Source organism: Panicum virgatum, chromosome 7K (assembly GCF_016808335.1).
Source record: "Panicum virgatum strain AP13 chromosome 7K, P.virgatum_v5, whole genome shotgun sequence".
NCBI classification, from domain to species: domain Eukaryota; kingdom Viridiplantae; phylum Streptophyta; class Magnoliopsida; order Poales; family Poaceae; genus Panicum; species Panicum virgatum.
In genome coordinates, this window is record NC_053142.1 from 6,636,063 (window position 1) to 6,656,266 (window position 20,204).

Here is a 20,204-nt window from a genome sequence, read left to right on the forward strand (position 1 = left end):
TTTATAATTAGCTTTGTTGTATCTGCATCGCAGAGTGTTAACCGACTTTAAGATTCATATTTCCGACCGAGCTTTTCTTCATATGATATTGTAGATTAATAAAGTTCCGTTTGGATCCAAATGCTAATGGGTGAAAGTACTAGCAGTGGACATGTTTGGAAAAGCTTCACTCCAACTTTTTTAGCTCCGCTCCACAAACTCTCTGTCAAACACGTCTAGCTCCAAAAACTCAAGATCCAGAAACTCCAGAAAAAAAACTGAATTTGGAGGCCGACTCTGGTGCTCTTTGTTTCCTCGTACTTAAATTTAGTTCTTGTCACATCAAATAGAATCTTACTATTTAAAAGTATTAAATAAATTTTATTTATATTTTTTTGACAGATGAGTGCTAATTCACGACACGAATCTAATAAGTCTAATTAATCCATAATTTGCAACAGTAATGCTACAGTACCATTCGCTAATTATGAATTAGTATACCTCATTAGATTCGTCTCGCTATTTAGCTCTAAGATTCTGCAATTGGTTTTATAATAAAATTTTGCCCCTAGAAACAAATAAACCCTCCATGTTTTTCATGGAGCCCTCAAGGGGTGCTTCGAAAACACAGTTACAGACATTTTCATGGAGTTGAAATAAAATTACGCATCACTGCCCACTGGTTACACGACAACGTATCAGTTCGTGAGAAAAGAAGACAGACAGGCGCCCCCCTTCTTCTCGAGCGGCTCTATCTCCCACCGCCGCCGCCGCCGCCACCCTGGAGAACAAGCGCCGAGGGTGTGTCGCCGCCCCTTCCAAGCACCAGCTTCCACGACCAGCCGGCTCCAGCGACCAGACAGCTAAGGTGCTGGCCTAGGCACGTCCGGCAGCTAGGCTCAAGGGCTAGTTTAGTAGGCGTTCTAGCCGCTATGCCGATGAACACGAGCAGATAGCGAGAGCATGAAGGGCTCACCAGCGACCGACTTTTCAGGTTGGATGGAGCTAATGATGGCTAGAAGGTGGATTTTGACGATTGGTGGAGCTCAGGATGGGGAAGGCAATGACGGCTCGTGATCTGAAATTCTCAGCATGGGGGTGGCTAGAGCTCAACGATGTGCAATGGAGGAGGGAGGTCAGGGGGTGGAGGTGGCATGGGTGCAAGGAATTGGAGGGGGATGGAGGACCGGCGGCGGTGCAGCTCGGTGGTTATGTTGGTTCACATTAGTGAAGGACCAGTTCAGATCTACTGTCGCTTGAAGTCAACGACTTTGATTCAATTTTACTCACAATTTTAAAAGGAAACATAACAAAACGTTAGACTAAGATTGCTCTTGGGATTATGGTCTACAACTTTTGTAAAAGTGGATACATGTTTTGATCCACGGATATCGTAGATCGAAGCAGCCAAAGTTGATAGAAAATCACGAGCTCAACTCAAAACATTCAGAGTTTAAGTTATGCAATTTAAATACTTATAACGTTTGAACCTTTTGTTCGTTACAATATTTTTATTTGGTGGGATCTTGTAGTGATTGGAACATTTCGAACCATGGTACTGTAGCTACATCAAAAAAACTAAAACATTACTGTATGCTTTAAAAGCAACAATCATTCATTCACCATGGGTAAAATAGGGCATTCCCACCAAATTCTATTTCGGGAGTTGGAGCCACGTAATCAATCAAACAGGTGTACCAGCTCCATGATTTTTTTAGTATCAAGGTGGAGTCGATCTATTTTTTTTTTGAGTTGAGTGCTCCCAAACAGATCTTCATCCAAACGAGAGTGCTAATAGTCTGGGCTAAACTTTAGCCAAAACTAAAAAAATTTAGCATGTATATAAATACTAATGATGCTAAAGTTTAGCACTCAACTTCCAACAAATTAACATGCATAGAAAAAATCTCGACATAACAGCATTTCTTCCGGATTTGCTGACCGACCAAACTACAGTTTTCAGCGAAATAAGCCGGTTACAGTTACATAAAGTTGGAGTGATAAACTCAAGGTAGCTTCCATGCGAATGCTGAACATGTGACGAGATGCAATGTCGTCTCGTCATCGCGGCTTCTTGCTCCGCTTGCTCTTTGCAGCGGTGGCGGCATCAGCAGTGTCGGCAAGGGCGGCGAGAGACCAGGAGGAGAAGCCATCCATCTACCTCGTGTTGTTGCACGGCGAGCCCTTGGCCGCGGCGATCCAGCGAGGTGTTGATCGGAACGCGACGTGGCACCGAGCACAGAAGAGGAGGGAGGCACGGTTCCACGACCGCCTCCTCCGGCGCGCCGCTGTGGATGAAGGCGGCGGCGGCGGCGGCGGCTCGTACCACTGCCGGAAGATCTACAGCTTCCAACACGCCGTCAACGGATTTGCCATCCACGCGACCGCCTCCCTGGCGGAGAGGCTGCGGGCTGCGCCGGAGGTGGCCGCTGTTGAGGAGGACGTGGGAACGCGGCTCATGACCACGTACACGCCGCAGTTTCTCGGCCCGCCCAACGGCGTGTGGCGGCGGCACTGGGACGGCGGCGGCGGAGCGGACGACGGGGAGGGGGTTCTGGTCGGGGTCGTCGACTCCGGCATCGACCCCGCACACCCCAGCTTCGCGTACGTGCCACGTGCACGGGCTGATGACGACGATGATGGCGTGGGGGCCCGGCCGCCGTTCACCGCCGGGGGTGCTTGCAGCGTCGGGCCCATGTTCCCGCCTGGCGCGTGCAACGGCAAGATCGTCACGGCGAGGTACTTCGCTGGTGGCGCGGCGGCGGTGCTTCCGCTCGACCCCTCGCGCGACCTGTCGCCGTTCGACGCCGAGGGGCACGGCAGGTGTGCTTTGTATTACAATTTACAGGAAGTTCTGAAGAACGGTATGGAAGCAGTTTAGTTTGTTTTGCAGCCATGTTGCTTCAATAGCGGCGGGGAACCAGGGAGTGCCGGTGGTTGTCGGCGGCGCAATGTACGGCTTCGCAAGCGGCATGGCGCCAAGTGCAAGGCAAGGCAATGCATGACACCAAGCATTAGTTATGTTTGCTATATGATCTGGCTTTAGATTACATGAAAAAAAAAACATAATTTACCTCTACACTGGAACAACTCACTATAGGATGTCGTGCTTGTTCGGTTAGATGGGGATTAAAGAGAGTTGGAGGTACAAGCCATAAATAAATTTATTAAGAAGAAAATAAAGGAAAAAGAAAGAGAGAAAATAGAACTGTTATTTTTCACTTACACAAGCAAACAAATCACAAAGCTATGGGCATATCGGACATTTCACTCTCACATCAATTTTACAAAATACAGAAGAAACTGTTTTGCCAAACACTTTTTAAAATGGTTTTAGCTCCACCGGAGAAGCCGAAGCTCTGGCAAATTAGCCCTGAATATTCACAAATTGTATGGTTAAATTTTTTCCAAAAAATTAAATATAGTTTTGTAATCATAGAATTTGGTTATGGCTTATCAATGTATTATAGTAGGAAACTAGTGGTCAAAACTATGTTTAGAGACTCCGACGTCAACGCTCAAAATGTCACTCTGTTTTGTTACGGGCAGAAGTGCTCTGTTTTCCAATGTGCGTGTTGGGTTCTGTAAATTGCAGGTTAGCTGTGTACAAGGCGGTATACCCAGCAGGAGGAACCATGGCTGATCTCATCGCCGCCATAGATCAAGTAAGACATTATTTGTAATGCTGGAGTTTTACATAAAAATTGCCGGAAACAATTGAATGTCTAAAATTCTCGAAATTTTAGGGAAGCAAATCGTGAAAACCTTTGTAATTCCCATTGTGTTGATCAGGCAACCCAGGACAAGGTGGACGTGCTGGTACTGTCCGTTGGACCAGATGAGCGTCCGACCAGCAAAGTCACGTTCCTCAGCATGCTGGACATTGTGCTGCTGTCGGCAAGGAGAGCCGGCGTGTTTATCGCGCAGGCTGCCGGCAACCGAGGGCCGGCCGAGTCCTCCGTCGTCTCCTACAGCCCGTGGGTGACGACCGTCGCCGCCAGCACCACCGGCCGGAGATACACGTCGAGGCTGCTCCTCGGCGACGGTCGCCACGTACCGGGACTCGGCTTGTCAGGTACTAGTACTAGCGACTCTCCTAGCTCTTGTTTCCATCAAGCTATGCGCAGTCACGACGAGGATCATTTCTCGCAGCGCCCACGCTCGAGTACAGGCTCGTCGCGGCCAAGGACGCCGCGGCGCCGGACGCCGCCAGCATGGAACGCGCGGAGGAATGCCAGGACACGGAGGCGCTGCGCTGGCGCGCCGGCGTTCTGCGGGGAAGCATCGTCGTCTGCTCCTTCTCGCGGGGCTTCTACAACGGCACGTCGACGGTGACCGCCATCCTCGACGTGGCGGAGGCTCTCGGGTTCGCCGGTTTCGTCCTCGTGGCCAGCGAGCAGTACGGCGACTTCCTAGCGCAGCCGCTGCCTTTCCGTGTTCCCGGCGTCATGGTCCCCCGAGTCGCCGATGCTCAGGTGATCGACTTATCGATCAGCTGCAGTTCGTCTTTGGTGCGGCGCTGATTGCGACGTTCGTGGCAGGTGATGTGGTCGTACTACGCGGCGCACACGGTCTACGCGGGCAATGCGACCATGTTCGGCGCCGCCGCAGCGATTGCGGAGGGAAGAGTGGCCACGTTCACGGACGTGGCTCCGGTGGTGGCGCGGTACTCGTCGCGAGGGCCCGACGTCACCGACGGGGAGTCGACGCCGGCAGACGTACTCAAGCCGGACATCCTCGCGCCAGGCGACCAGATATGGGCGGCCTGGAGCGCCCCCAGCGTCAACCAGCCAATCCTCGCCGGCAACCATTTCGCGATGGTCTCGGGCACCAGCATGGCAGCGCCGCACGTCGGCGGCGTCGCGGCACTCATCAACCGGAGGCACCCGTCGTGGGGGCCGGCAGCCATCGCCTCAGCGCTGTCCACCACCGCGCGGAGGCACGACGAGCGCAAGGTCCCGATCATGTCGGAGGACTTCGAGATCGGCTCGTTGGTCCCCGCGACGCCATTCGACTGCGGCGCCGGGTTCGTGAACCCCGCCGGCGCGTTGGACCCCGGGCTGGTCATCGCGCCAGAGCCCCACGACTACGTCGCCTTCCTTTGCTCCTTACCGCAGCTTAGCCCCCGACGACGTCCGGGCCGCCACCGGCGTGGCGTGCCAGGTGCCGCCGCTGGCTTCTCCAGCGGACCTCAACGTGCCGTCCGTCACCGTGTCCGCGCTGCGGGGATCCCTATCCATCCGGCGCAGGGTCACGAACGTGGCGAGCGACGCCGAGACGTACCTCTGCTCCACGCTGCCGCCGGCCGGCGTGGAAGTCGCCGTGCGGCCAGGGTGGTTCGAGGTGGCACCCGGGGAAACGCGGGAGCTGGCGGTCGAGCTCAGTGTGACCAGGGCGTCTGGGGCGTTCAGCTTCGGTGAGATCGTTCTTACTGGGAGCTTGGGTCACCTGGCGAGGCTGCCGCTGGCCGTGCGGCCCCTTGCGACGACATGACAGAATGCAGCCGTTCAGGTCGGCAGCTGATTAAGTTGGTCTCTAGACTCTAGTGAACCGACGAATATATGCTAAAATCTATTCTAGTCTTGCAAAAATCGAAGTTTTGTTTTGAAAATACAAAAACAATTCAAAGCTGTGTGCTACGTTACATCTATCGTTGTAACTGGAAGGAACTGGTTGCAGCTTTGATGGTATTGTAGTGGTAGTATATTCTTTGCCTTCTATTGACAAATCGGCTGCGGCAAAGTTAAGGAAAAAGGAAAAGGAGATAGCATATACTAGATCCATTACATTCTTGAATTTCTATTATAAACTTCTTTGCTTGAACTTCTACACCCCTCTCAAACATTTGCCAACTTATTAGAAAACGTCCAGCAAACTAGCCAAATATCACTCTATATACCTTTTATTTGCCTACCTACTCCACAAGGTTTACCAAACTAGCCGTATCACACTTTTTCACATCCTACTAACCTGTTTTTACACTGCAGAAGCATGGTTTTCTCGGTTGCAGCTTAAAATGGCGACGGCAAGCAGGTCAGTTTGCTAGAAGTCAGTCTGCCAGAGATACTCCAGGGTCGGGGTCTAGGGAAGTAGGGATGGTAGGACTGGATTCCTTCCTCGTGCCCATGGGCTCAGCGAAGTCTTCTCATTCTGACCAATTGTTCCCATGTTCCACACTGATGCAGCATATGAAGCAAGGCCAAAACTGCCACACTGTTCGTTTCCATTATGAACCCGAAGCTCATACCGGAGTTAGCAGAGATCTCATAAATGTTATAAGTTGCAACAATCAAACATGAGTACGTCTTTACAACCAGACCGTTCTACTTCTAACTTACAAGATTTCATCCAGGCCCCTTGGTTGTTGATGACCCTAGAACCCAACAAGACAGCACACAATGCATGAAACAGATGATGCATCATGTATCCAAGTTAATTGCTGTCCACAGATCATATCCTAAGATGGTTCGCTGTCAAACAACCTGCAAAAATGAAGGGCCTGGATGTGTTAGGAACTCGGTGATATGATAGCCGATCTGCAATAACATAATGAAAAGTTAATAAGAACCGTTGACCTCCCATGCACATCACAGTTTAAACCAAATGCCTAATTTGTCGGGCTCATCATACTTGGGTTGTTTCCTTATGCTAATGCATAATCAAGTATCTCGTGTCAAACAGGAAACATGTGCTCCACAATAAAGCGGGACTGATAATATGTGGTTTCGAACAGTGTCCTTGAATATGGTTTGCAAGAATCAAGCATCAAGGGCCATGCCATGAAAAGACACCACAATTCTTTATAATGTATGGCATAAATGTTAACATATAAGTTAGCACTCATCATTTAAATAACATGCATTTAAAATGCATAGAACACAGAGAGAGCACCTGCTATATGTTGTAGTAGCACATTACTTGCGCCTGAAGAAAGTAGGAATCCTTATATTTTCTGCCACTCCCTATGTGAACACCATTTTTAATCCAATCTTCTCTATGAATCCAAGCATCCCTACCAGTATCCAGGACGCCCAAAATCTGCACCAAAGTAAAGTAAAGATCCAGGAATATGGAACACAGGCCAACAAAAAGGGGGAAACAAAGCACAAGATGCATCACTAATTTCAATCTTACTGCTAACAGTCCATTACCCAGTTTCTCAAATCAGACAGATCCTCTTCTTTTTAGCTGCTTGGGTGCCCACAGCAAAGTTTATCCAAAAAACTGTTAGGCTACGTAAAGAGTGAAATTTTGGATGCAACCACCACAATCCTTTTGTTCATGGTTGAGAAATCCCTTGCTTTGGCACATGATATGGTACCAAAACTCCTAAAGTCAAATTGCCAAGCTTCTTCTGTGGATTTGGTTGTCTCCTTGAACAGGATGGTCAGTTGTTTCCAGGTCAAGATCATCTGGTTGCTTGTGCTATCTATGAAGGTGCCTGACCGAGTGGCCGGGTAAGTTCCTGGGCTTGGGTTTCACTAGTCTAGCTGCCGTTGTCCTCCATGTTTATGCTTAAGGTAGAGTCCAAATATGTATGTTCATTCCTCAAGAGTCCTAGTTACATCTGAAATTACACTATGCTCTTGCTTACCTTTATAAGGAGTACTCCCTCCGTTAAAAAATACAAGATGCGCTTGTTTTTTGGAACTTCGTGTGTTAAGGGTGTAAAAACTATACAGCTAGATTTATAATTCAAAGTGCTTTTATGCTATATTAATTTTATGGCTACAAGTGATATATTGTGCAGAAACACTAGTTGAAGTCTAGTTTTGAATATAGAGCCAAAATAAATTAGCCTTAAATTCTTGTGTTAGGGATCAAAGAGAAAAAAATGTGATTTTCCTAAAAAGGAAAATTCTATTCTAAAAAACTTGCATCAGGTTATCTTATTAGCACAGGGTATGGAGAGCATGTTACTACTATTTCCCGAGGATGACAATAGAGCATAGCCTAAGCTTATATTAAGCATAAAAATAAAGTATTTTATAGAACTATTTACAGGGGAAAAGAAGAAACTAAACCAGCCACAGGGAAACTGACTTCTTCAAAATCAAAAGTCTAGTCTGAAGCAAACAGTAGACAAGAAAACATATTACTAGATAATGCATCACACTAGCAGTGGTGGATTTGAGATGTAGGGAGGGCTGATGCTTTCTTCCCTCCTCTTCTAATGGAGGTTGCAGTCAGTAGGGGGGGCAGGAGCCCCCTCAGCCCCCCTACTGGTTCCGCCCCTGCACACTAGGACACTAGGTACTGGACCAGAATATATCAAACTTTGATGCACTTCAGCACACCGTAAGCTTTCAAAAAATCATTTTGAAATTTTCCATACATTAACCAAAAGAGTTGGTTATGCATTTCATTTTTCTCATTTTTTTTATCTGAAACTCCCAATATTTTTCAACTTCTAGTATGGCATGCTCTCAATGGGTTCACTTTCTCTCAGTATCTGCCAGGGTTTTTCAGTTCATGGAGGTAGCCAGTTACTGCTAAGATTTGGAAAATAATGCTCCCCTTTGCCCCTCTGGGCACCCTCAAGCCTAGTGCGGACTAGAAGGATCACAAATATTTAATTAAATTTTGTTGGCACGGCTCAAAACCTCAAACTCACGTCATGACCTATAAGATCTTATGTCATATTGAGTTTGCTACACCCAAATTTCGCACAAGCTATAAAGGATAATTGACAGTATACTTTTCAGTGGAGAAAAGATGTAACTTACCACTCCACCTTTCCATGGAACAAATAACGGATAAGTCCTAGACTGCAGCACCTACAATTTCAAATGAGAGGTTAAGAAACAAGAAACTAAAGATAAATGTTGTAGATTATGGACTCGCAACAACATCAATCTCTAATACTCAAAACTATTGAACCTAGAAATGCCAAAACGACCTATAGGTTGGAATGTAGGGAGTAGATTGAATGTAAATCCAGGAACAAACCTATCATATAACTTCAGGCAATAATCTCAAGAGATAGAGCAAGCATTACTAATTAAAGAGAAAAGAATCAATCCATCACTTTAAGTTTACAGGACACACCTCAACTCTCTCAACAGATTGGTTTGCTGGAATTTTATTGAGAATCCTGCAAATAAAAGTTTAGTAGATAAACAAACCTTTGAAGGTCAGGAAATAGCATACATTGATGAGAATTTGCATTTTACTTTTTTGTCCAAAATTGGGCTAATGGCATCAGAATGTTCATTTCAGCGTAGCCTTAATTTTAAAGAAGGTAATGACGGGAATAATTAGTATATTCCTCCAACCCTAGATGGGTGGGTATATATAGATCCTATACATGGGCCTCTAGATGGGCCTCTATACACATGGGCTCAATATACTCCAACACACCCCCGCAGTCTGAACTATCGGCGCAGCGGTGTTCAAGACTGGACAACAAGAAAGCTAACACCCCCCGCAGTCTGAACAACCGACGCAGCGGTGTTCAAGACTGGACAAGATGAGAGTACAAGTAGAGCACAAAAGGGCTAAAACCCCCCCGCAGCCACAACTAGCCACCGGCTACGTTGAGGCTGGATCGAAACTCCGAGAAGGTCGACGAGGGCAGCCCCTTCGTGAAGATGTCTGCAAACTGGGAGGTAGTCGGGACATGGAGTACCCGAACATCGCCGATGGCGACTCTATCGCGCACGAAGTGTAGGTCGATCTCCACGTGCTTCGTCCGCTGATGCTGGACGGGGTTGGTGGAGAGATACACGGCGCTGACGTTGTCGCAGTAGACGAGCGTGCTCTTGGCGAGCGGGCTGTGGAGCTCCGCCAAGAGCTGTCGCAGCCAGGACGCCTCCGCCACGCCGTTAGCGACAGCCCGGTACTCCGCCTCGGCACTGGAGCGGGAGACAACCGGCTGCCGCTTGGACGACCAGGAGACCAGGTTGCCGCCCAGGAAGACGGCGTAGCCGGAGGTGGAGCGACGAGTGTCCGGGCAGCCAGCCCAGTCAGCGTCGGTGTAGACTACCAGCTCAGCAGAGGACGAGCGGTGAAGTACCAGGCCGAGGTCCACAGTGCCACGGACGTACCGGAGGAGACGCTTCAGCGCAGCAAGGTGTGACTCCCGGGGATCATGCATGTGGAGACAGACCTGCTGAACAGCGTAGGTGAGGTCCGGCCTGGTGAAGGTGCGGTACTGCAAAGCGCCAGCCAGATTCCGGTAGGCTGTAGGGTCAGCCACCGGATCACCCAGATCAGCAGACAGCTTCGCCTGAGTGTCGACTGAAGTGGAGCAGGACTTGCAATCAGTCATCCCAACCCGCTCCAGAATATCGAGGGCGTACTGCCGCTGGTGCAGAAGGAGACCAGACGGGCGAGGCTCAACAGTGACGCACAAGAAGTGGTGGAGCTGACCAAGATCCTTCATAGAGAACTCCTGTTGCAAAGAGGAGATGACACTCTGAAGCAACTGCTGACTGGAAGCTGTGAGCACAATGTCATCGACATATAGCAGCAGATATGCCGTCTCATCCCCACGGCGGTAGATGAAGAGAGACGTGTCAGACTTGCTTCGGTGAACCCCAGTGTCAGCAAGAACGTGGCGAACCGAGAGTACCATGCCCTTGACCTTATGGGTCAGACTTAATGACCTACTGGGAATGCATCTCAATCAATCCACCAAAATTTAGGGAAAACTTTAACTTAAAAGAGCTTATGAGACAACTTTATTATCCTTCCTTTGCACTTGATGAAGTGACTCACATAACTTATATCTTACTGGAGTATCCACATTTTGAGCATGCTTATTATAATTCTCTAGTAGAGAAGTCATAAGATATGGCACCAGCAGATCATCAGAGATGAACCTGCCAAGTGCTTTCAACTCAGCAGCCATATTGTACATGCTCTTAATGTGTATACTTAGTCCATTGCGCCCATCATAACGTGAGGTAGACAGCTTATTTATGAGGAAGTTGGAATAATTAATTCTATAACATTCCTCAATGGAGTTCATAAACTCCTTAACACTTAATTCCCTATCATCCTTCCTATAAGGAAATGCTCCCCTTATGGCATCTGAGATCGAATGTTTTATAACTAATTTTGCAAATTCGTTGCATTTTTTTTGCCATTTCTCCAACTTAATTGCTCATTATGATTCTCAGTACTTATAGAAGGATTAACAGGTTTATACTCATAAAGTGTGTAATCAAAGTCCAGAACTCTGAGAACTGCACACACCTCATTATTCCACTTAGGAAAGTTGGTGCCATTAAAGGGCTCAATGGTACTTAGTAAGTCCTTATAATCCACTGAAAAATCATAAAATTGAAGTCTCAATAATCTTATACAACAAGATGCACATAAAGGCACAAGATTAACCCTACGATGGTCTGATTAAAATCATGCCATAAGTTTCAATTTGCATCACCGATGGGGAAAACAAACGAAACTTATTATTAACTCATAATTAAAACAACGATGGTCAGAATTAATTACAAGTGTATTCTAATCAAACTTCTCGATGGTTCCATTTGATTAGAGAGCATCTTAATTGCACATGGTGGAAAAATATAATTTTTCAGCTTAAACAATGCGAACTAATGCAATGTTCATCAATAAAGCATAATGAAAACATTAAGGCAAATACACTTATTCTGGAATTTTAAACTCAAACTTAAGCAGTGAAATAACACATAAAACATAAAGAGATTAAATTTCACTGTAAATATAAACATAATAAAATCTTAAACTTTACCATATAATCAGTGCATAAAACATTATTAAACTTAATTGCACTGAAAATTGAAATTTTATTGCACTTACAAAAGATAAAGCTCATTAATCTTTAGATTCTTTTTCATTTAGCAAGCACATCTAACATTATGAATTAATTGTGCTGAAAAATAAGACTAATCAGTAGCTTAAAATTAAGCTCATTATCAGTGATAATTTTTCATAATTATTCTTAAATTAGCCTTATAACATCAAAATTATAGAAACTATCACTATTCATAATTGAGAAATATCTATCATAAATAAATTAAACAATAAATTTATTTGCGAAATTATAAACAATAGATATCTCAAATATGGAAAAATAAATACTCATGGGCATTAAATAAACATAAAGCTCGTAATAATAAGTGCAACAGTGAATAATTAAAGCCTTTAAACATTAAAAAAATTGGGCTAAAAGAATATTTAACGGACCTAAAACGCTGAATTGGCCCAACCATCATGGTGCGCAGCTCAGCCCAATAGCGCGCCACTGGCCCAGCTCAGCCCACTTGCTGCGAACCCTAATCGTGACGCTTGATCGTGGCCGTCCGTATCGATCCAATGGCCGGGAGCAAAAATTGCACACATATAAAATATGAGAGGAAACCCTAAATCTTCATTCTTTCCTTTCTCCTTTCTCTACCGACAGCACCCATCTCAGCTCATCTCACGCGCCGCCGCCAGCTCATATGGCTTTGGCCCAGGGTCCGGCCGCCACTCCCGGCCCGCCAGCTCGGTGCACCACCAGGCTCTACTGCATGCGCGCGCCGCCTCGTCCTTAAGGCAGCTGGCCGACCGGAGCCCCCGCGCCGGGCCACGCGCTGCCGCCAGGGCCATACGCGCCCAGCAGCCAGGGCCACGCGCGCCCAGCAGCCGGCCGAGCGGCTCGTGCCCCGGGACCCCCCTGCCTGATGCGGCTCGGCCCTGAGGCCGCCGCCGCCTGATGCGTGCGCCGCGCGCCTGCCTGGGCACCGCGCGCCGCTGCTCCTTTGATGTGTCGTGTGCGGTGGAGGGACGCGGGCTGCCATGTGTGCCGCTGGCGCGCGTGCTGCTGCCGCTGGTTGCCACGCTCGCGGGTCCTGAGGATCCGCCCTGCTGATGCGCCACGCGGGATGGCCGCCCATGATGGCCAGTCGCCGAGCGTCCGCAAGCCTGCGTGATGGCCGAGCTTCGACTCTTTGCGGCCGTGCGTGATGGTCGCGTGTGTCGAGAGATCCTTGCACCAAAGCACTGCACGCAAGCTGCTGCAGGCCGAGCACCATTGCGGGCCCTCTCGCCGGCGTCGCATGCGACCAAGTCGCGCGCGGCTCCGTCGAGGGGCTCCGCTGGGGCGCAAATCATGGCCTGGGTGGTTCACTGTGCATCGGTGCTGGCGTGCAGAGCTCATGGCTCGCCGGCATCTAATGGCGGCCATGCAGCAGGTCTCTTCGGCAGCCAGTCAAATGAGTGCTTAATTTGGCAAATCAAATCTTAATTGCTTGGCGTTAGGCAAGGATTCGTGAAACTTAGGAAATTATTTGGGAAAAAACTTAGCAGCCGAAAACCCTTTGAATATTAATTGCATAGTTCCATTAAGTTAATCATTTGCATCTAATCCGAGACTTTTAGCATAAACAGATAAAGATTAATCTTAAACTTGACCTAAACCAAATTAGATTAGATCTAATCTCGTGATCAGAAACATAATTAACCATGATTTAGATCTAATCATGCATTCAATACCTTAATTAAACATCAAATAAATCTAGTTGCATGCAAAACATTACTGCATGAACTTGATTGCATCTAAAACATGATTCAAACCTAACTATGTAATAGGATCTAATCTGCACAGCACATACATCTTAAACTGATGCATCTTAAACTGACAAAACAACAGAGGCATAACCATGGCTTAAAGATGACTGTGCACGAACCAGATCCAATCATAGATCAACAGAGGCTTAGAAAATAATGACTCTGGATATTAGGATCATGACAGATCTAAGAAGGCTCTTGATACCGATTGTTAGAATTAATTAACCATGAACAGGATCTTAGCTTAATCTAATCATGATCACTAATTACTTAATGTGGAATTAATTAGATTAATACTGACCAGAACCTTTGAATCCATGAACGCCTCTGTAGTTGTAGTAGTAGGGCTGATGTAGATGAAGTAGAGTTTAATCTTCACCAATTAGAGAGATTTAGATCTCTTGTTGATGAAGATCTTGATGTTGATGGTGACCAGCAACTCCCGTCGGTACCTGCCATGAAGTAGATGAGGAAGTCGCGCTTCCAGCCCCTCCAGTGCCCTAATTGATTGGTGTTTTGCTAATCGTGAGATTAACTGATTAGGAGGTTACAGAGGGTACCCCTCTGTCTCATATTTACATACAGCACTGTGGGACCGGGGCCGACTTATAGATGGAAACATTAGGTGTACCTGCCAATCACGGTACATGAATATATTTGGTATGTTATCTCTAATTTGTGAAATTTGTTTGCCATGCAGATCTAGATTGTTATCCTGAGATCACAAATTTCCAACACGATGGTCTCCATCTCCTCCCTTGGCCTCTTCTTCGGCCGCGGCACGAGGCTTATGCCTCCGCCGCCGCTCGCCGCCACCGCGGCAGCAGCAGCGCCTTTTCTTGGCGCGTCGCGACCACCGGCGGCGGTCCTCTCCTCCTCCTTGATCCGATGCGGCACCACCGATGGCTCCTTGGCGCACCAATCTACCGGCTTGCCCTTCACCCTGGCGTCGGCCTTTGCGGAGGCGGAGGCGGAGTCCTGGCTCCCCACGACCTCGTCATCGAGGGCCTCGGTCTTCACCTTGGCGGGCGGCGGGGCTCCGTCGATGTCGCGCTCCGCCTTGACCGGCTTCGGGGCGGCACCACCGCCGCGGCCAGTGTCGGTGTGCCCCGCCTCGGCGGCGCCGGAGGACTCGTCGAGGAGCGCGTTGATGGCGCGCTCGGCATTGACGCCGCACCGGGAGAGCTCGGCGACGACGCGGGCCTCGGGGAGGCCCTCGCCCAGGACGGCGTGCACAACAGCGATCTCGTCGGCGAAGAGGACGGACTGCGATGGGGACTCCTGCCAGCCGGAGGAGTCATCGTTGACCGAAACCAGCATGGCGGCTACCGGTGTGGCCAGGGCGAGGCCGTCGGGGAGTAGTGGTGGGCGGCGGCGGGAAGAGGGCGGGAGTGGGAGAGGTGGGAGAAGTAGGGGAGGCTTGGGGACGGATGGAAATGGCGGGTTGGAGGGGTTCTGGATCAGGATTTTAAGGGATTTGGGGGATCTTTTTGGCGGGGAATGGAGGGAGGGAAATGGGCGGTGGGAAATTTGGCGGGGGCGGGGAAACGAAGAAGCAAGCAGAAGCGGGCACGGTGAAATTTTGACCAGGAAGGAACTACCGCGCCGCGCTCTTTTTTTTTTTGAAACTTACCGCGTCGCGCTCTTGGGGAGATTGAGTTAAAAAAAAGAACGGGCTGCATGCGTGCGCGCGCACGGGCAGGTCTCCCGGTGTTGTGGCGCCGCGACTGTCGCCTTGGCCAGGGTTGGACAGTGGCGCGGTCAAGGGTCAAAGATGGATGGAAAAAATCCGAATCGTCCTTTTTGAGAAAGAAATGCAACTTGTATTAAAACAGAGTACATCTCAATCTCACAGCAAAGTCCCTGAGCAAAGCAGAAATCACAATAAGAACTCTACTGTTTATCTTTCCCCTTCGGACAAAGCGACAACACCACAACAGAGGCTGCGAGACTGCACGCAGGAGTTTCAAGCCACCAAACACACCTGTCCAAATCGAAGGACGGACTCCAAATATTGGTAAATTGCAAGAGATTTCTGTTGAAAGAGCATCAACTGTCGGCCACTTCGATTTGGCCCCTATACCACCTTCTTCTGCTATGGATGTGAAGCATCCAATTTTAGAAGAACCATAGCGTAGCACCAACAACCCTAGAATAAGCGGCGGCACCTCCGTCAAAGAGGGAAGGACTTGTGTACAAAGGCTCGAGGAACCCAAAGCTTCCACAGAAACTTCAGATCCAGAAAAAGCCCCAAACTTACGAACCCAACACCACCGGAGCGCACAACGGCGAAGAAGAGAGAAACCTGAAGTACCTTATTCCATGAACGCAACACCGAGTCCCTCATCCGAGCGCCACTGGGTGTCGACGTTCCGTATTACCAGCAAGTAAATTTGTGCGCACGTCATGGACTCGAATAGTAATGCAAGGGGAGACACAAAGATTATACCTGTTCGAGTTGAATGTCCCTACGTTCAGTTCGAGTCGCTCTTGTTCTTGCACTCATTCTGCAGTAGGGGGTTACAAACGGGCGAGAGAGGGAATGAGCTCCCTAGTCTCTGTGTGAGTGTGTGCATTTGAAAAAAGTTTGATCCCCTTATCAGGGGCTCACCCTTTCCCTTTTATAGTTCAAGGGATAGGGTCAGTTACAAAGAGGAAAATAGGTAAAAAGGGAAAAGTTGAGGGGGGCGGATGGCTTCCAACACCCCTTCCTACCGCCGTCTGTCCTGGTGGGTCCTGCTATGGCGACGCGGGGTGTTCGTCCCCATCCCTGGCACTGTGCGAGTCGTGGTGGCCAGGGATGGGCGGGTGAACTGCTGATGATGTAGCTACTTGCAGGGAGTGGCCGTTCGGTCATGTCCTCCGTCTTGGCGGTCAGCGCGTCCTCCGGCGTGGGCTTCCGAGGGAGTGGTTGGGCTACGCCCCATCAACTCAACCACCGTCACGATCCATACCGAGGCGTGGGAGCCAGCGTGGGGCGGCCATGCCCATCACTGTCCTAACGCGATAGTTCGTGGGGGCCCCTCTTTGACCGGAGGCGCCTTTCTCTTCCCGGGGTCGGCTGGCTGCCACGTGGTAGTGCGGGCTTCCCCTTGTAGAGGTCAAGCGGAGCGGGATTGGTCCTGCGGGGGTCGGGCGAGGCGAAACTCTCCCGCGGGGGGTCGGGCGAGGCGGATCCTTGACGGGCTGTGGGCTGTTTCCCGAAGGATGGTCCATCTAGCCATGACTTGGCGCTCGCTGGCTAGGCCTCGTCTTGACTAAGCGCGGGGGATTTGGTCTTAATCCAGAGGTTAGGGACACCAAACACTTTTATCCTCGTCACCGGGAAACCCACACCTCATGTTGCCCTAATCCACCAGCACGGAAGGAGAAGAATCAGACGAACCAGAAGCCGCCATCTTCAACGCCGCCGCCAGACACGCAACACAGGTAGACACCACACACCAACAGCCCAAAGACTGTTTGAAGCAAAACACGCCATCATGGATCGAGCCTCTCCACCTCCACCCATAGACGAACGAAGGCAGCGACGCCCACTCCACCAGCAACCCTAGTTACCTAGCCCTAACCACCTAAAACTAGAAGCTAAAACTACTCCGGCCACCGATCCATCCAATCCCCTTGTCGTATTGCCGACAAAGAGGCTGCCGGCGAAGGGAATCGGGCGGATCAATGCCGGAACCGGCTCCGCCCCTCTTCGCCTTTCTCAAGAATTGTTGAGAAGGGGAAAGAAGGAAAAGGTCCTGTCATCTGATGAAAAAAATTCCGAATTATCCGACATCCAAAATTCCAATTTTGTGTCCACTAAAATATAGATAGGGTATCCATCCTATCCATTTTTAATACGGTAAGTGGATGTATTCAATTTCAATTTTCATTAGTTTTATATATCTGAATTTGAATTTGTATCTTTGGATATCTATTATTTTTCACCGACCATCTAGGTCAGATGCTTCAAAAACTATCTGCCTTGGTTATTTTTTAGGTAATCACTTTCTTATGGCATGTTGTAATTTTGTCCATACGTACGCACCACCAGATCATATGAAATCTTACAATGATGACAGCTGCATGTAAGCAATTTTAAAACTTAAAAAGCTATAGTTTTTAAACCATGCAGCAAATTCAAATTCCAATTGCATCCCTTCTGAAAGAGACCTTCAAAACAAAAACCCACTTGCATGTATTTTGATAATATTTTTCAAAGACACATTAATTGCTTTAGATATAATAGAAAAATATCAAAATAAATTAGTTAAAATGCTCGGCTGATCAGCTAAAGTTGACTAATATTGGTCATGCAATAAATGTTAATTCACATACTCCAATAAAGTTGTTTACTCTCATCCACTAATCACACCAAGCAATCTATCTTCGCAATATCAACACCAATATCTAGTTAACTGAACTCAGCCATATGAAGCAACATTTTGTAAAGCCATAAGCAACTTTTATAAAAGTTGTAAGCAAATTAGAATACACTAAAAAGTATTTCTCTCATAAAAAACATATTATTGAATATAGTGGTGTGAGATCTTGTTTTGAAGCTCTTACTGAAACAAATACAACTGTGTAATCAGATTTTTATTTCGATGCTCAATTTTGAAACTACGCTATTTTTTATTTTGAAATAATATGCATGCGTGACTACCCAATCTTTTCTCCCCTCACATATACTGATATACATGCATGGGGTTACATCATTCCTTCATTTTACTTTTCTCATTGGCCCCCCACATGCATGTAGCATGCGATTTTACTTCTCTCCTTAGCCCTCTTATGTGCATGCAGCATGCAACGGAAAGTTGACGTATTAAAAAGAGGAGGTCGTACGGATGGTCTACAGTATGGCCGGCCATTTAGTTCCATAGATAGGTAATTGACATGGATCATTATGTGTAAAGACGATCCCATGTACTTCCTAAGACATGGTATCCCTCATTCCAAGGTATTTACGTATAAGGAGTTGGGCTCTTTAGTCCATTCTTTAATCCCGTTGATAGCGAGACATCTGTGGTTACTTAATCAATCTTGAGAATTTATCGGCTCAGTCTTCGAAAATGCTCATAAGGGTAGGGTTTGCGCGCATGTGTGCATAGAGGTGAGTGTATGTACGCTGTGGATGTTTGAGTTGTACTGTGTAATCTAAAAAAAATCAGCAATAGTCTCTAAATCCGTCCCTCCAAATGTTGAATAGGGGCTGTCTCTATTTTTCATGGGCTTTCAAAATTGCTTCAAGTCTAACAATAACCCTCAATTCTAATTTATAATAGAGAGATTTCTAGAAACTCAAGAACATGAGCTTAGTGAAGAGTCTGCTAGAATATTTTTTATTCAACCATCTAAACTTGAGATAGCCAGCACTAGAGCCACCACCCCACCAGTCTCCAATATCAAACCACCACGTGTCCAGGTGGAACTATTTTTGCGATGGGAGAACTTGCTGCGGGGAGTTCGCCTGCACAATTCGCAGCCGTTGGAGCACCTGGCACGAGTCTTCAGCCGTTGGAGCACCTAGCACGAGTCTTATACATTGTGCAATGTGGAACGTTTTTTTCTTCCGGAAGGTAGATAGAAAATCCGGAGATCGATCAAGGACAAAAGCAGGTCAAGCACCTCACCATCAGCTAAAAGCAATTATGGTTCGAATTCATCCATCTTACCCTGCGTGGTGAAAAATTGTTAATTGTCGTCCGGGCGTCGGATAGTCCACGTAACAAGTCATAACTAGCGCAAACTGAAATTCAAGTCATCAGGACATCTTGATGTCCAGATCGAATGACGCCTGTCGAATCCACACTGGTTAGTCTGTCAGACTGTGTGGCACCTCAAGGCTCACGGCCAAAACACATTGAGGCTTTGTTGTTTCCATGCAAATCCTTTTAGGTTAACGTATAAACCCATGAGCGGAGAGCCGGAGAATCAGCATGTTTCATTCATCTCAAGTCGAAATACCCATCTAGAATCTAAAAAATATTTATGTTCCATGTTACTACAAATGCGATTTTATAATTAGCTTTGTTGTATCTGCATCGCAGAGTGTTAACCGACTTTAAGATTCATATTTCCGACCGAGCTTTTCTTCATATGATATTGTAGATTAATAAAGTTCCGTTTGGATCCAAATGCTAATGGGTGAAAGTACTAGCAGTGGACATGTTTGGAAAAGCTTCACTCCAACTTTTTTAGCTCCGCTCCACAAACTCTCTGTCAAACACGTCTAGCTCCAAAAACTCAAGATCCAGAAACTCCAGAAAAAAAACTGAATTTGGAGGCCGACTCTGGTGCTCTTTGTTTCCTCGTACTTAAATTTAGTTCTTGTCACATCAAATAGAATCTTACTATTTAAAAGTATTAAATAAATTTTATTTATATTTTTTTGACAGATGAGTGCTAATTCACGACACGAATCTAATAAGTCTAATTAATCCATAATTTGCAACAGTAATGCTACAGTACCATTCGCTAATTATGAATTAGTATACCTCATTAGATTCGTCTCGCTATTTAGCTCTAAGATTCTGCAATTGGTTTTATAATAAAATTTTGCCCCTAGAAACAAATAAACCCTCCATGTTTTTCATGGAGCCCTCAAGGGGTGCTTCGAAAACACAGTTACAGACATTTTCATGGAGTTGAAATAAAATTACGCATCACTGCCCACTGGTTACACGACAACGTATCAGTTC

At 47.3% G+C, this 20,204-nt stretch overlaps 1 protein-coding gene and 1 long non-coding RNA gene across 2 annotated transcripts; one reads left to right on the forward strand and one right to left on the reverse strand.

Moving 5' to 3' along the window:
- The first annotated feature begins 2,029 nt into the window (after positions 1–2,029).
- Positions 2,030–5,685, forward strand: LOC120639882 (subtilisin-like protease SBT2.4). The gene is given in 7 exon segments (XM_039915806.1): positions 2,030–2,802; positions 2,873–2,968; positions 3,575–3,644; positions 3,772–4,054; positions 4,132–4,454; positions 4,521–5,102; positions 5,104–5,685. Coding segments are annotated over 7 exon segments (2,496 nt in total). The 3' UTR covers positions 5,473–5,685.
- A 66-nt stretch (positions 5,686–5,751) lies between these two features.
- LOC120639681 lies at positions 5,752–9,182 on the reverse strand. The gene is made up of 4 exons (XR_005661612.1): positions 9,028–9,182; positions 8,706–8,756; positions 6,871–7,017; positions 5,752–6,461 (listed from the first exon to the last, which is right to left on the reverse strand). It is a non-coding gene; the product is annotated as an uncharacterized LOC120639681 (long non-coding RNA).
- Between the last annotated feature and the right edge of the window lie 11,022 nt (positions 9,183–20,204).